This window comes from Eleginops maclovinus, chromosome 22, assembly GCF_036324505.1.
Source record: "Eleginops maclovinus isolate JMC-PN-2008 ecotype Puerto Natales chromosome 22, JC_Emac_rtc_rv5, whole genome shotgun sequence".
NCBI lineage: Eukaryota > Metazoa > Chordata > Actinopteri > Perciformes > Eleginopidae > Eleginops > Eleginops maclovinus.
The window spans coordinates 19,706,290-19,721,319 of record NC_086370.1 but is presented as its reverse complement, the minus strand read 5'-3'; the positions used below and the strand labels follow the sequence as shown (position 1 = coordinate 19,721,319).

At 43.2% G+C, this 15,030-nt stretch overlaps 1 protein-coding gene across 1 annotated transcript in view; it reads left to right on the top strand.

Annotated features, from left to right (window-relative positions):
- The window catches only part of LOC134858904 (homeobox protein Meis1), a 75,224-nt gene that overhangs the window by 42,296 nt on the left and 17,898 nt on the right, over positions 1-15,030 (top strand). Inside the window, exon 9 of the mRNA XM_063875124.1 lies at positions 10,398-10,474. Coding sequence (XP_063731194.1) covers positions 10,398-10,474 — 77 coding nt within the window. The remainder of the gene's footprint in view (positions 1-10,397; positions 10,475-15,030) is intronic.

The following is a 15,030-nucleotide window of genomic DNA, read 5'->3' as shown; positions in this document are numbered from 1 at the left end:
CACTTTATTTCAGCTTTTTTCTCCACTTTCTTCTCTGGTTCTTGTATGGTTTTACCCCCTGTATTTAAAAGCCCTCAAGGGCAGTTAACTTTTAATTCATGCCACCTTTGAACTTCTCCAAAATGTCTGCCGTAGATCTGGTCCAGAAGCGTCTCTGTGTGTGTGCGTGTGCGTGAACTGTGTGTGTGTGTGTGTGTGTGTGTGCGCGTGTGTGTGTGTTGATCTGGCCTTAGTCAAGGGGCGGGTTGGAGTGTTTCCTTGAGAACGTGAGAACTTTACAGACCCTCAAGGTCGGTCAGTAGCACTGGAGGGGATCACCATTCGCAAGAGACCTAACATGGCTCCCCAGAATACACACACACACACACACACACACAAGGTATGGTCAGAATCTCAATGGTTGTTGTTTCTAATGTTTTAAATGAAACATGTTCAAATGATTAAACATCAGACTAAGAGAATATTAAATGTCACTCTTTAATTTTGCAATTACCTTGCACCATCATTACGATCCTATTCTTATTATTATTCTAAGCTTTATTTACTTCTCCCCTCCCCCCAATCCTCATATAATTTCATCGTTGGGAAACTATGAAACTGTTTAGTGTGTGGTTTCATTGTTGTACGTCTGAGTGATTGATGGCTTCATGCTGAAGCTGTGTTTCGCACTCGTTCCATTTTTCATTATCAACTGTATGTGATGTGTGTGTGTGTGTGTGTGTGTGTGTGTGTGTGTGTGTGTGTCTTCAGAGTGGACAAAGGCCCATAACTGGGATGTGTGAAACTGTTCTTGGTTTGGTACCCACTAATCAGTTTGCGATCATTTGCAAATCCGAAGAAGAGGCTCACTCTTACTCTGGCACACAGAACCACTCAGATGCAAACACACACACACCAACACGCTTTTGCATAGGCCCAGGGCAGTGATGTCAGGGCCTGGGTGGGGTGTGGAGTTCCCCACCATCGCTGTGGTATTTATTGGAGAGTGAGTGGCAAGTTGACATAAGAAGAGTCAAGGAAAAATATTGTCATGAGTCCGTGGTTAGCTTGCCATGATTTTATCCAGCCCTTACAGATTAGCATTGCTAGCACTTTAGCCTGTAAGCAAAAACATCACCGCCAAGATGCTCCCCTTTCTCTTTCAAAAAAACTCTGTAAACAAACTTTGGTAGCAAAATGTTCACCCGTCAGTTTAGCAAAGCTTCTGTGCATAGCATGATTTTGTTCAGCCAGTGATATATTAAATCTGCTAAGTGTGAAATCACATTAGCGCTAGCTGTTAGCCATTATCCATTAGGCTGTGTTTGGTGATCCAGAGGATTGTGAGATCTTTTCTGGCTGGAGTCAGCAGCTCAATACCTTTTACTTACAGCAACTGCAGCAGCCTGCCCTAGATACATTTGGAGTGTGTGTGTGTGTGTGTGTGTGTGTGTGTGTGTGTGTGTGTGTGTGTGCGTGCATATGCAGTTGTGCTATTATTTGTATGTGTCAGCTTCATGTCTCTTTTGTATATGCTGTGTATGAGTGTGTGCGTGTCTTTGTGTCTCATTCCATGTGTGTGCTCGATGGATCCTGTGGCTTTGCCGTCGTGGTAATCAGTTTGCGCCTCGGCTGAACTAATTTATCAATTCAGTTCCTCCCACTTGTATTCTCCCCCATGCGTGAACCCTCTCTCTTTCCCCCACACTCAGTCTCCCCCCTCAGACGAAACACTTCTTTCTGAAAAACCATAAGGGTTTCCTATCTTTTATGCATGCCTTCTGCCTCTCTGACTTTCCTCTGCCTCTCCTCTTTTTTCCTTGACTTCCCCTCACTCAATTCTCATATAATGTACAGCTGCCTTACATTTTAATGGCTTCCAACCATGATATCATAGCAATATAGGTGTGCTATTTCAAAGGGACAGAGCTATGAGTCATAGAGGAAATGTCTTGTGATATATATTCATAACTCGTCATTTTACGCCGACATTATAATGTTATCATTGAGGCTTTCTTTATGAATCACTGTCAGGCTTATATTGCATTACAGACAGGTGGCATTAAGAGTTTGTTTTTTTTTACACTTGCTGACCCAAAGTGCCCCTGTGCAGTGGGACAGTCAGATGTGTGTTTTTGTGCAAGGTGATGTCTTTGACACAACACGTATCTATGTGGAAATTGTTTGTCTGTAGTGTGTGTGTTTTTGTGTGTAAGAATGTGTGTCCATCGGAGTGAGTGAAATCATAGCTAGTGAACCAGGTGGTGAAGGGAGACTGGCAATAACTCATGGTAGAGGAGTCTGACAAAGCTGAGGGCTTGGGGAGGAGATGTGGTGGGAAAATCCACACCAACGCACTGCTAACTTTTCCACGTTTCTACTCCTCCTTTTCCCTGATTTCAAGCATCTTTGTATTCCTTCTGTCATCACGCCTTTCTTTTTCCTTATGCCTCTGTCTTCCAGCACACTCTGTACTTTATCTCATATTTGTCAGCTTTGTTCTGTTCTCTCCTTTGACTCTCTCTGGAGCGTGCTGTTGTAGCGTTAGCGATTGCGGGGGGAAGTGAACAGGGCTGAGGGTGCTGCTCACTTGTTTGTTACGACAGATTAAGTCATTGATTTGTAAAAGTGGTGCACTGATGGAGAAGGCCCTCCGCTGCTGTAGTCGAGGAGGGAGAGAGAAAGCAGAAGGGGGGAGATGAAGGGAAAGACTGGCGAGGATATTTGAAAGGAAGGAAAAAAGCAAGAGCTAACGGTGAAGAGGGGAGTTAGGTGGAGGTGGGAGAAAAGAGGGGAGAAAAGGAGGCAGCATGAGATAGTTAAGGAAAATACTAAATATAGAACAGAGGGGGCGGAGACGGGTGAGAAAGATAGGGAGATACAGGAAGGAGGGAGGGGTGTAGCTGTACTTTTAAAGACAGAGGAGGTAGAGGGCTTCATCGTTCAATGGCATCGGCTGTGTCCTCCTTCCCTCTTATGCTTGCCGCTCTAAAGAGCATAAGGGAGCAATTGTGAAGTACCCTTACCTAGTTTCAGCATTCCCCCAACCCAGGTTCGTTTCACCCCCCTCGGGGCCAACGGTGAGTTTCTAATTAAAACGTCGAGGGCAAAAGGGTAATTATGATAATAACATAATAATATCGTCAGGGTTATTAGAATGTTATGTGGTCCCCAAATTGCTTCCTTGGAGAGATCAGATTTCAGTGGCATTACGTAAAGTCAAATTTCCTTGAAAGTCAGGTGAAATGAAATGGATTCCCCCATGGTCGAGGTGCAATCTGACAGACTGATTCCCAGCGGCTCTGAGTCTAAAAAAAGCCCTTTTAGTTTCTCCTCACAAAGACATATCCAACCCCCCCTCCTCACTTACTTCTGAGCTCAATTTATTCAGAGGAGTTCATGCGGTTAGGAAGTCTACTCGTTTGTGTAATAGTTTTTGTTTTGCTGCTCTGAACTCCCGTAATAGCACTTTGTTTCTCTGGTTAACGAGCTCTGTGTTTTGTAGCTTTGTGTTACAAGAGGACATTTGTTTTCAGGCAAAGAGATCACTGCTAGAATGCTAGCTCCGAGCACTGTAGCTGGAAGCTAGCATGCTGTTGCTTCGAGGAGTTACCCTGCTGTTTTCTCTAAGCTTTTTGTGGTACCTGACTGGGATGAGGCTTTATGGATCCCTCCTACTCCTCATTTACACACCCCCCTCCATTTCAGGCAGCCCCGAGGCAGCCCACCTCCAGCTGTGGCTGCCGTTCACTGCGCCGCTTGGTGCAAGTACCGATTGCTTTGGAGTGCCTCCCCTCGCTCAAATAGGCAGTAATTACGGGCTTAAAGAGGTTTAGTGGTCCAGCAAACTATATAATCACCCCCTGAATTAGCCCCAGCTCATCAGCCTCAGTCCAACGAGCAGCGCTCACCACTAGCGCTAGCTAGCATGTTGCACCCCCTTCCCTTTATTGCACAGAGGGAAGCGCAGCAGCAGGTGTTGTGCAACATCCGGCCCCCTTAATAAATGTAGCCTCCCCTGAGCTGGAATGGGGAGGACTAATGAAGCACGCCCTCGCTCTTAGGAAACAACCACAGTAGAGATGCATCACAGCAAGCAGAATGAGATACTTTCCTACAACATCACCAGACCTCACCCTTCTATGTTAAACAAAACAATACAGCACTTTGTCAAGACTTGAGATGCTGTAAGCTTCAGTATACATAAAGGCTGGAGACCCACCCAACTGTAAAGCACACGGATCATTGTTCACACCCTGCAGCTACAGCAGGAACCAATCCAGCGGTGGTTGCCACTGTGCATTATCTTATGTGCCCTTAGAGTTTTAGAAAAGCGATGAATGATGCTAATCATCAATTATTAGGGAAGAAGCTGTACATTGTCTAATCCACTTTGTACTAGAGCTTTAATGACATACTTTTCACCCTTTGCCTCACCAACTAACTAGATTTATCTCATTCCCATAGGCAAGAGCGCTGTGAGATTTCCCTAAATCAACAAAAGCTGTTTTTTGAGAGGAGAAATGCTCATTAATGAATGAAAAGCCCAAGAACATCTGTTTTTTTCCCTCCATATTTTATCTGTAGAAGAGATGGAGAGATTTGATGACAAAAACAGTTTGGAAGGGGGTTACTTTGCCATATCTGGTGTATATATCGGGATTCCTTACAGAAACAGTGGTGATAAATTATTCATGCCCAGGCTTTAAGTTGGTTTGCCTCAGTCCAAAGTCATAAAATAGGATGTTTCTGCTTTTTTGGCGCTTTACAGCACTTGCGCAGACTTTGCATAAAAAAACCTCTCATCCTATAGTTGGTTCACTTTGAGTCGCTCTGAAGATCTGTTTTTGCTCTGTTTTGTTATTTTGCATCGGAGCAGCTCAAATCAGAGGAAATTAGGTTAGGGGTGCTTTGTTTTTTTCTGTTGTTGTTTTGTTCCCTCTCACTTCTTCTCTCTCTTTTTTTTTTTTACTTTAATCCCCCCTTTCTCCCACAGCCAGCTTTGTTGCTGGGTCCCTGCTCCCTAATGAAGTCAAAGGGATGTCAGTCGATGCCACCTACACAGAGAGGAATTTGAAATGCCGTAGCTCTCACAGCGCAGCGTGAGCACGCAGACAGAGGATGAAACTTCCACTCAATGAGCAAGACGTTTTAGGAATTGGACGCTTTTTGTATGAGATACAACAGGCTTACAGTCATGAACACTTTGTTTTAAAGTCTGCTTGGGCTCAGGGTTTCTGGGCATTTGTTGTTAGCATAACAATGTGCTCGCTCCCCAAATATTTAAGGTAATCTCATACATGTCTGGCAGCAGCAAGGCTACACTTCCAGTAAATTGTGTGTGTGTGTGTGGGTGTGTGTGTGTGTGTGTGTGTGTGTGTGTGTGTGTGTGTGTGTGTGTGTGTGTGTGTGTGTGTGTGTGTGTGTGTGTGTGTGTGTGTGTGTGTGTGTGTGTGTGTGTGTGTGTGTGTGTGTGTGTGTGTGTGTGTGTGTGTGTGTATGTAAGACTTTTTGGTATGATGCCCTTTTAGCCAAAAAGGCCCCCGGATTAGCCATCAGGCATTCCTGATGGGCAGCTCCGTTTCCACAGAGATTTGACCAGGGAACAGTTGAGGGAACAGACCTGGCTGAGAAAAAGCTATTCACTTTTACCTCAAATGACACAAAAACAATCCATACGGTTGGAGGTGTTTTCTGAAACCTGATTTGTGATTCGGGTCGTTTGGGTTTTTGTGTCAGGACAGATTGCTCTTCTTTTGCTATAAAAGTATAGGAATGAAGTACGTCAAACTGTTAACCAGTTGTTTGCTCTGATTCATTGCATTTTCTGGCATTCTCGTGCCTCATGGTTAAGCCCAACCATCTGGTGGTAAAATAAGCTCACTTGAAATACCATTGACCCGCGTCTGCTATCCACAGATTGTGCAGTGTCATGGCCTCCTTTTTTGAGGCACGTCACATGATTATGACAACATATGATTTTCCTCTCTCTTATTCTTCCCTCCACCCTGTTTCATGGTTGCAGTTTTAAAGCGCTAATGTGGCGTGTCAAGCCTTTTTTAATGGGATGCATGGAGGCTCGGGAAGCGCGGCTTTAAATAGAAATGTATGCAGCGATAACACCATAACGTTAGTGGCTAAAGAAGGGAATAGGTTTATAAAGATGGAATCACACACATCACCAAGGAGATGTAATATTTAGATGCCCAGTATCATTTAAAATGCACTAACCCTAACCCTATGTTTTAAGATGGATATATTTAAATATTAACATAAAGTTATTTGATGTGTATTACGTTATTTGAAATGATCTTTAGGAAAATCCCCTCACAAAAGGTAATAATAAATAAAAGATACTTCACTTTGTTACTGTTTATTTATCAAATATATTATGTTATCTTTATTCTACTTTTGTAGCACTATTAACTGTAATGGTTGACATATATATGCCCTGTCCAAAATGGTTTCTCCACAGGACAGTGGGAGTAAAGAGGGGTCTCGGAGGATATTTATCTGTTTTTTTCAAACCCCTGGGGCTCCAGATATCCATTTCCATGCCTCCTTCTTCTTTTTTCCTCTCTTTCCTCCATCTATCCCTCCCTTGTTCTTTTCTGAGGGGGTCAAAGAGGAAGACGGTCAGACAGGGAGGGGATGTTACTGATGCTCTGTTACTCACCCACACACACATCTGCGCGCATACACACACACACACACACACACACACACACACACACACACACACACACACACAAGTAGGTTTGATAAGACACACTGAGAGAAGCGCAAACACACACTCCTCCTGGCACCCACATGCTCAGAGCCCAGCAGAGAGCGGCGAGCAGGGTGGAAACTCTCATGAAAGGAGTTGTATATTTGGAGAAGACATATCATTAAGATAGGCGGAGGAAGAAGGAAGGGAGGGAAGGATGCGCAGAAACTTTCCATCTGCTCTTTTAAAGAACATGTTGTTGCTTTACTCGCTTAAGGTCTTCCTCCCTCTCTCTCTCTCTCCCAACCCGCTGAATCACTGCCAAAGGCCGTTAAGGCACCAGAATCACTCACAGACAATATTAAAACTGGCCGACTTGTTGCAGAGCGAGAAACTAAATCACAGTGTTTTGACAGATAGGAGCTAATTTGGTGGTTTAGAAAAAGAAAAAAAAGAGGACAAAAACAGATTTGATGAACTGGCTTTCAGACCATGTCTTCCTGGTAACGCTTCCATTAAGTGTGTGTTATTTTCTACATGAAAAAAACGTGTAAGAGTTTCTATTAGGGGCAGAAAGCAGTGCTGGAAGAAGTTTTCGAATCCTTTACTCAGATAAAAATAGCAATACCACGATGTAAAAACACTCAATTACAAGTAAAGGTCCTCAATTAACTTTTATACCTAAGGAAAAGTGTTATTCTAAGCAAAGTATATGCCTACGTCTGTGTTTATAAAGCATTTTCTTAATGCAGCTGATGCGCTTGGAACAAATTTAACCAATTATATAAGCTGTCGGTTAGATTTCCTCCAACCATGAATCATACAATAACATCATAAGTGTACTTATTTCTGTACTTTAATAAAAACTTGGTTATATTCCACAACTGTCGAACAGAGCACGCAAACACATAATTCTCCAAGTGCTGATGTCTGAGATTGCATGCGTGTCTGACTGTGTGACCAGTTGCGAATATCTGTCGGTCTGAGTGTGTGTGATGGGACGCTAGAGGGTGGGAAGCGCTGAAACAGGGTGTATTTGTGCTCGAACTGTGTCCCCTGGCATGACCGCAGACCCCCGATATCACGAGGAATACACTCCTGCTTCCACTCCTCTGCGTCACGTAGAATGGACACATTGATCTCTTCATGTTCAATCAGCTCAAGAAAGATTTTAAAGACATATTATTCACATGATTAGCTTCAATTGGTCTGCAATAAGTGTGTGTGTGTGTGTGTGTGTGTGTGTGTGTGTGTGTGTGTGTGTGTGTGTGTGTGTGTGTGTGTGTGTGTGTGTGTGTGTGTGTGTGTGTGTGTGTGTGTGTGTGTGTGTGTGTGTGTGTGTGTGTGTGTGTGTGTGTGGTGTCGATAAGTGCTCAATGAGTCAAAACATCACATGACACGAGCCCTAAAGAATAATGTTTTCTCACTTCCCGTGGACAGGCGAGTGGCGCCCCAGATTAACAGATATTTTAATATTTGTATTAGCTGATCATTGTACGGTTTGGAAGATAATTGTGCACGCACGCACACACACACACACACACACACACACACACACACACACACACACACACACACACACACACACACACACACACACACACACACACACACACACACACACACACATGCACATCTGCACGCAGTGTATGAATGAAAGGACTGTTCACATGCATGTACGCACACACACACACACACACACACACACATAAAGACACACTCAACTGGTTGTAGACGAGAAGTGGACACAAATTTGGCCAGAGGCGACAATGCAATTATAACTTAGCGCATGAAATTAGCCTCCTTGTGTTCCCATTCCCCACAACCAATCACATGGACAAGGGGAGGCTGGGAAAAATCTCCCTCTCCTCTCTCTCTGCTGGGTCGTCCCAGCATTAAACACAATCCTGTTCATTATGCGCTGAAAAAACTGTCATGAAAAAAATGAAAACGCTGGCGCCGCACTGATTTTGCACGTCTGATTGACTATTAAATGTGTGTTTTCTTGTAAGACACACTAGATTTATTATACAGTAGCCACATGTGTGGCATCTATTGTTGGACGCCATAACAAAGAAACCAGATAAGGGTCCTGTCAGGGTGGTCTGTTATCATCAATCCAATAAATACTTTTTAATTACAGAACAAATATGTTCTATGTTGGCTCAGAATAGATAAACCACTCTGTATTTGATTGTGTATTTTTAAGTATTGTTCTAGTAAACTGCTATTGCTACGATGTTAGCCTCCTTAAGTGGAAGTCTTTGTCTGTTTTCAAGGAAGTAAATGTAACCTAAATATTTGTGTTGCCTTTTATTGTTTGGATTGATATAGAAACATGGAGAAGTTGGCACAATTTTTGTTATAATTGCACAAAATTCCCTCAGTAAAATGCCACAGGAGCTTTTTTGATCCTCTTTGAGTGTTTTGTTCTCTTCTTTCTCTCATAAATGTGTACATAGCATTTTTTAATATACATAGTTTCCAGTTAAAGCTATCCATTCAACAATCTATTCCCAGCACAGTCCATGTCTTGTCTCGGTCATGAACAGCACATTGTCCTCCACGAACAAGGCTCCGTGCAACTGTGATACCCACCCCCCCACCCTAATGTAAATCAACACACTCCCCAAGTTCACATTTATCCAATTTATTCATTTAATATATTTAAACAGGTGGCTGGACTTGAACTATTCTAACAAACGCTGGGTTGGGCTCGGTTGGGCTCGGTTGTCTCCCTCACATGAACTGTTGTCTATTATGTGTGATGTTTATGAGTCAGATAAATATAGGATAATCTGAGAGCAGCGTTATGTAATCTTGTATGAGTGGAAAATGACCTCCTCTTATGTCGTTGGATATAAAAAGAGATGTGAGAGTTAAGTTAAGACCGTATAAAAATGGAAGTTTAATCATCTCTGTGTGAAAATCAATTTACATTGCAGATGTGTAACATTGTTCCAGCCTCACTCTGGCAGATATTTTGATGTTTAATATCTGAAAAATTAAATTAAACGACTAGCTAGGGTGGCGATAACTGCTCCAAAAAGATGAAACCCTGAGCACTTAAGGTTTCATACCATCAGTAGTTAAACTGCAAAAACGATGGTTAACTTAACAGAGTTATTGTACCAACTGTAATAAGGATGAAGGCAAACAGCAGCAATAAAGAAAAGAGGTTTTAAATCCTCTTGTCTCTGCTCCATCGGGTTAACGTTACATATTCCCCGCTCACTGATTACATATGCAGCAGGGTGAAAGGGGGGCCGTCGACGCGAATATATTTGTGTAAGAGGCTGCCTAATTACCAGAGCTGGTTCTCCACTTCACTTAACTTTCTAATTGGCTTGCCTTTTTGGCTGCCATTAATTACAAGATTTCATATTCCATTAATGATCGTGTGTGGGGGGGAGGGGGGGGCGTTAATGTGCACACATTCACACATACTTGCAGTATACATCCATACAGGCACACTCATACTGACACCTCCGCACCAATGAACACACATCTCATTTTTCTACCTCTCATTACGCTGTATGATTTTGTTTGTGTGTGTGTGTGTGTGTGTGTGTGTAACCTGAGCGGTACAACAAGTCTTTCTGAACTAAAAGGCACATCAAACCCTTTTTCTTCAACAGCAAGGAGCTTCATTAAACAATTTGTGGTCAGCCTTTTCTCATACGTGTTTTTCTGAATTTCTCTCGTGCAGCATCCCTACCCTTCAGAAGAACAGAAGAAACAGCTAGCGCAAGACACAGGCCTCACCATCCTACAAGTGAACAACTGGTGAGTCATTTCAGAGTTTACATGCAGTCGATTTTAAGGGGTTTGCGCCCCGAGGCTATCCAAGTTCTTAATGATTGGATTTAATGCCTGCACTCCACCCCTATTTTCTATCCTATGCACACACACACCACTTACCGAATCATCCTCACCTAGATCAATCCGTCTAAAGAGATATGGCCTGGAGTGATTTTCCACACCAACAGCCCAAACTCAGCCCAAACATGAGCATCCATGTTAATTAAGAGTCAAACTACCATCTGAAAATATCTAATAAAATCATCCGACATGCAAGTTGGATGATTTTATTAGATGTTTTTCCAGTAATACAAGAATGATTACTGAAAAAGTGGTAGCTCTGAGACTAATTATATGGGTTTGCTTTGGTTTATTTTGGTGTGTTTGTCTTTTTGTAGCAGCTTTTACTGTGAATGACATTTGTTTAAATTGGTTGGTGAACATCTCATTCAACATTTATCCCAATTTATGAACCGTATAGACAATGAAGCTAGTTTAAAGTACATTTGGTGTGACTTGTACCACTTTGTCCTCTTGCTCTTCTTTATCCTGTCTCTCTTCTGCTGTCCTCTTCTAAAAAAAAAAAGGGGAAAAAAGAGCCACAAACTTCAGAGATAGTTAGCCATTAACAATGTCATATTTGTTCTCCAAATGACATTTAAAAGACGGATGAAATTGCAGCTGTAAACCTAAATTATTAAACAAAAATTACCCAAATGTGCAGTTAGTTTTGGCATCGCATTATGGCAGCAGCTGCTCATTATCGGCTGCTCATTAATCTGTTTAAGATCATTTTATTGGTTGTCCACAGACCATATATTCTTTTTACACTTTATAATTTAGTCCTTTTTTATTATGCATTTTGCATTTTAAGTTGTCCTTGTTAGCAAGGAGCCGGGCCGGGAAGATCACAGCCTGATTCCTATCTTGCTTTTTGCAAATTAATGCTCTGTAAGTCCCAACCAGGCCTGTTAATTGGGCACGAGCACGGCTGGCCGGAGCCATAAAATAACGTTGCTAACTAGCCGTTTTAACCTTAGGTAGCACTGTGAAAAGGTAGAAAGGGGCCCTATGTCCTTGTGCAGCTAGTCTTATCAGAGAGATGGCTATCAGCACATGCTTAGTGTTATTAGCCATGTCTAATTAAAGGGGCTGCAGTCTAGGTAGCTGAGGCAGGGTCCAGGCGGAGGGTGTTTGATCTGAGCAGCCCTTAAAATAATCCTTGAAAGTATCAGTTAGTTGCTAGGTACGGGCATGAAAGTGGAGACTGCAGAAAGGCAAAGAGCCGCAGAAGGAGAGGGAGAGTCAAAGAGCCAGACGGAGTGAAAAATAGATGAAAAGAAAGGAGAGGAAGATAAGGAGAGAGAAGAGAACGAGATGAGACATGATAAATCCCCATTACCAGCAGTCTAATCATGTTAACATTATTCCCATCCATTGTTCAATCTGAGACCTCTGAGACAGACAGACATCAGATTAGGGTATGGTGTATCAGTCTATGGAGAATTCATTTTATACCGGGCCAAAAATCATGTACACACACACTTATGCATGTTGGACATGCATAAGTACACATACACACACACACACACACACACACACACACACACACACACACACACACACACACACACACACACACACACACACACACACACACACACACACACACTGGGAGGAAAAAGCCTTCTGACCATAGGGAATCCTATAGAGGTTATCAAATCACGTGACCCCTCTGAAATCCACTGGGGATCAATAACTACAGCTGAGATAAAGCTGTGTGTGTGTGTGTGTGAGTCAGTCACATGAACAGTAGCTTGGTCACTTAAGGCTCACTGTGCTCTCATTCTGTGTTTATTGGTAGCGGGATAGCAACGCACCCTGAAGGTGTGTGTGTGTGTGTGTGTGTGTGTACGTACTTATGCATGACCAACACACACTGTGTAAATCGTGGGAGGTTAATCTCGGTGTGTGGAAGACGTTCTCTGTGTGTGTGTGTGTGTGTGTGTGTGTGTGTGTGTGTGTGTGTGTGTGTGTGTGTGTGTGTGTGTGTGTGTAAGAGAGGGGAACCGGGGGTGGTTAATCTAAGGGGTATTAGCTGTTAAACCCTGCATGCTGGGATCCCGCTGCCCCCTCACATTTTGTTGTATACAAGTGTGTGTGTGTGTGTGTGTGTGTGTGTGTGTGTGTGTGTGTGTGTGTGTGTGTGTGTGTGTGTGTGTGTGCGTACGTGCGTGCACACTTGTCCAGAGGCAAATTTCCATGCACGGTTGTTAGAGCGGGCGAGCGGTACAGTGAAGCGTGGAAGGGTGATTGAGTAGGAAAACAATAAAGATGGGGTGACAGAGAGATGAAGACAAAGACATGGAGAGAAAGAGAGAATGATGAAGAAGAGGAGCAGGGAGGAAGATAAAGGAGAGGAAAAAAGGGTGAGAGGAAGGAGGATGGTGAAACAATCAGGGAGAGAAAGAGAGATAGGAGAGGTTACGTTAGGGGAACTGCCATTTCGCAGGCGTGTTGCCGGTCGGGAAGCCCCGTCATTGGGTGTCTCCATGGCAACCCCCGGTGATGTTACCTCCTGACCCACTGATTTGGTGAAGTCAATTTCCCTAGCTGTGATTCTGCTGTTGATGAACACACTCTCGCTCGCTCACACACACACACACACACACACACACACACACACACACACACACACACACACACACACACACACACACACACAAATGCATGCATGCATGTCTAAATTCCCTCAGAGTGATACACACACACACACACATTTTCTCATGCGTTCCCTTGCATCGAATCCGGTCTATAACTGTGACATCAAGGACTTCAGAAAGCATAAAACACTTAGAGGCAGCGCGTTTCACGGTCAGATGCTGGCCATCGGCGTTGGATTGATGTCGAATGGCCGTGGATGAACCACGGGTCCTTTCTGTTTGTTGTCCCAACACAATGAAAACATGTCTGACTGACACACAGCACAGTCCTGTCACATGTTCCTCTCTCTGTCTGACTCACACACACACACACACACATAATCTCTTGACTTATGTGATTTCCTTCACACACTCCTACACCCACATACTGTCTCTGCCTACGCGCGCACTCACACACACCATAGATGTGTTAACACACATGTCGGTGTGTATTATTGATGAGTGAGCACGCGGTAGGGCTCAGCAGATTAAATAAAAATGCTAAAGGCCAGCAAGGGGGCTCAGATCACTCATGAATTATTGGCAGGAATACGCTGCACCAGGGAATCTCAATTTGAATGGGAAAAGTGTGTGTGTGTGTGTGTGTGTGTGTGTGTGTGTGTGTGTGTGTGTGTGTGTGTGTGTGTGTGTGTGTGTGTGTGTGTGTGGTAATGCATGTGCTCACAGCAGAATCGTACATACAGGACGTACACACACACTGTACACACCCATATGGAAATACTTGAACAAGTCCCTACATAGAGGCCTGTACTTTATATACACACACAGAAATGCCAAGTCACACACAGAAGGTATGGACAGGTTTGTACACAAACACGAGTATAAGAGTGTATTGTTCCTACACACACATAGCAGATAAGTCCCCACATGACAAACACACACACTCTTAAACTCACAGTTAAAAGCTCATTTTACTGAACACACAGACAGTTACATTACAAACATGTGTGATGGATTCATATTCATTATCCAGGAAGAAAATCCATATATATCCGTAGCCATATTTTACTCCTCCAAATGTATTTTCCAGAATGCAATCTGGATATTAACGATTGTATCATGCAATAGATTTAATTAGGACTTCTTTTGGGGGTTTTGTGGCGTTATATCGTATTTTTCTCATATTTTATGTAGCATGTAAATATTCTGCAAATGCTAACATCCCAAAGTTCCCTCAAGACAAATTGACATATGTAACACTTTTATTAGCTAGCGCTCCAACACAGTGTGCGTGATAAGGGGCGGGACATCTTTCAGCCAACTAACCAATCAGAGCAGACTGGGCTCTGGTTTCAGACAGAGGGTGAAAAGAGGTGCTGCATCACAGGCAGGATGAGAAAAATAAAGAGCGTTTTGAACTTTAAAGCAAAAATCGACCTGAAAATGAGCAGAATATGAATCTTGTTCATAGCAAACCTGCTGTCTGGTTCAGACACCAGAGAGCCTCTGAATGATTAGTTTATTCTAAGTGTCTTTAAACAATATGAGCCTTTAGCTACTCACACATTGTAAACGACTCTGCAAGGGCATCAGCTAAAAGCTCCAAGCGGAACAAATAAAACATCTCTCTTGCTCTACTTTCCCTTTTCTCCGGCTGCAGTCAGTATCTCTCCGCTAAGTTCTCCTAACGCTCCGGTGATGTAAAAATCGATGGCAAGGTCATCAGGTTTCCCCTTGTTGGCCGCCCCTCCCCTTCCTGCCTGCAATTTAATAATGCCCCTTTAAAGGCAGTGTTTAAGCCTCGCCGAGCGATTGTTTTGTCAATAAGGCCTCCTTTTACGAATGTCTTAAAAGCATAGACAGGGAGAGAGCGAGAGG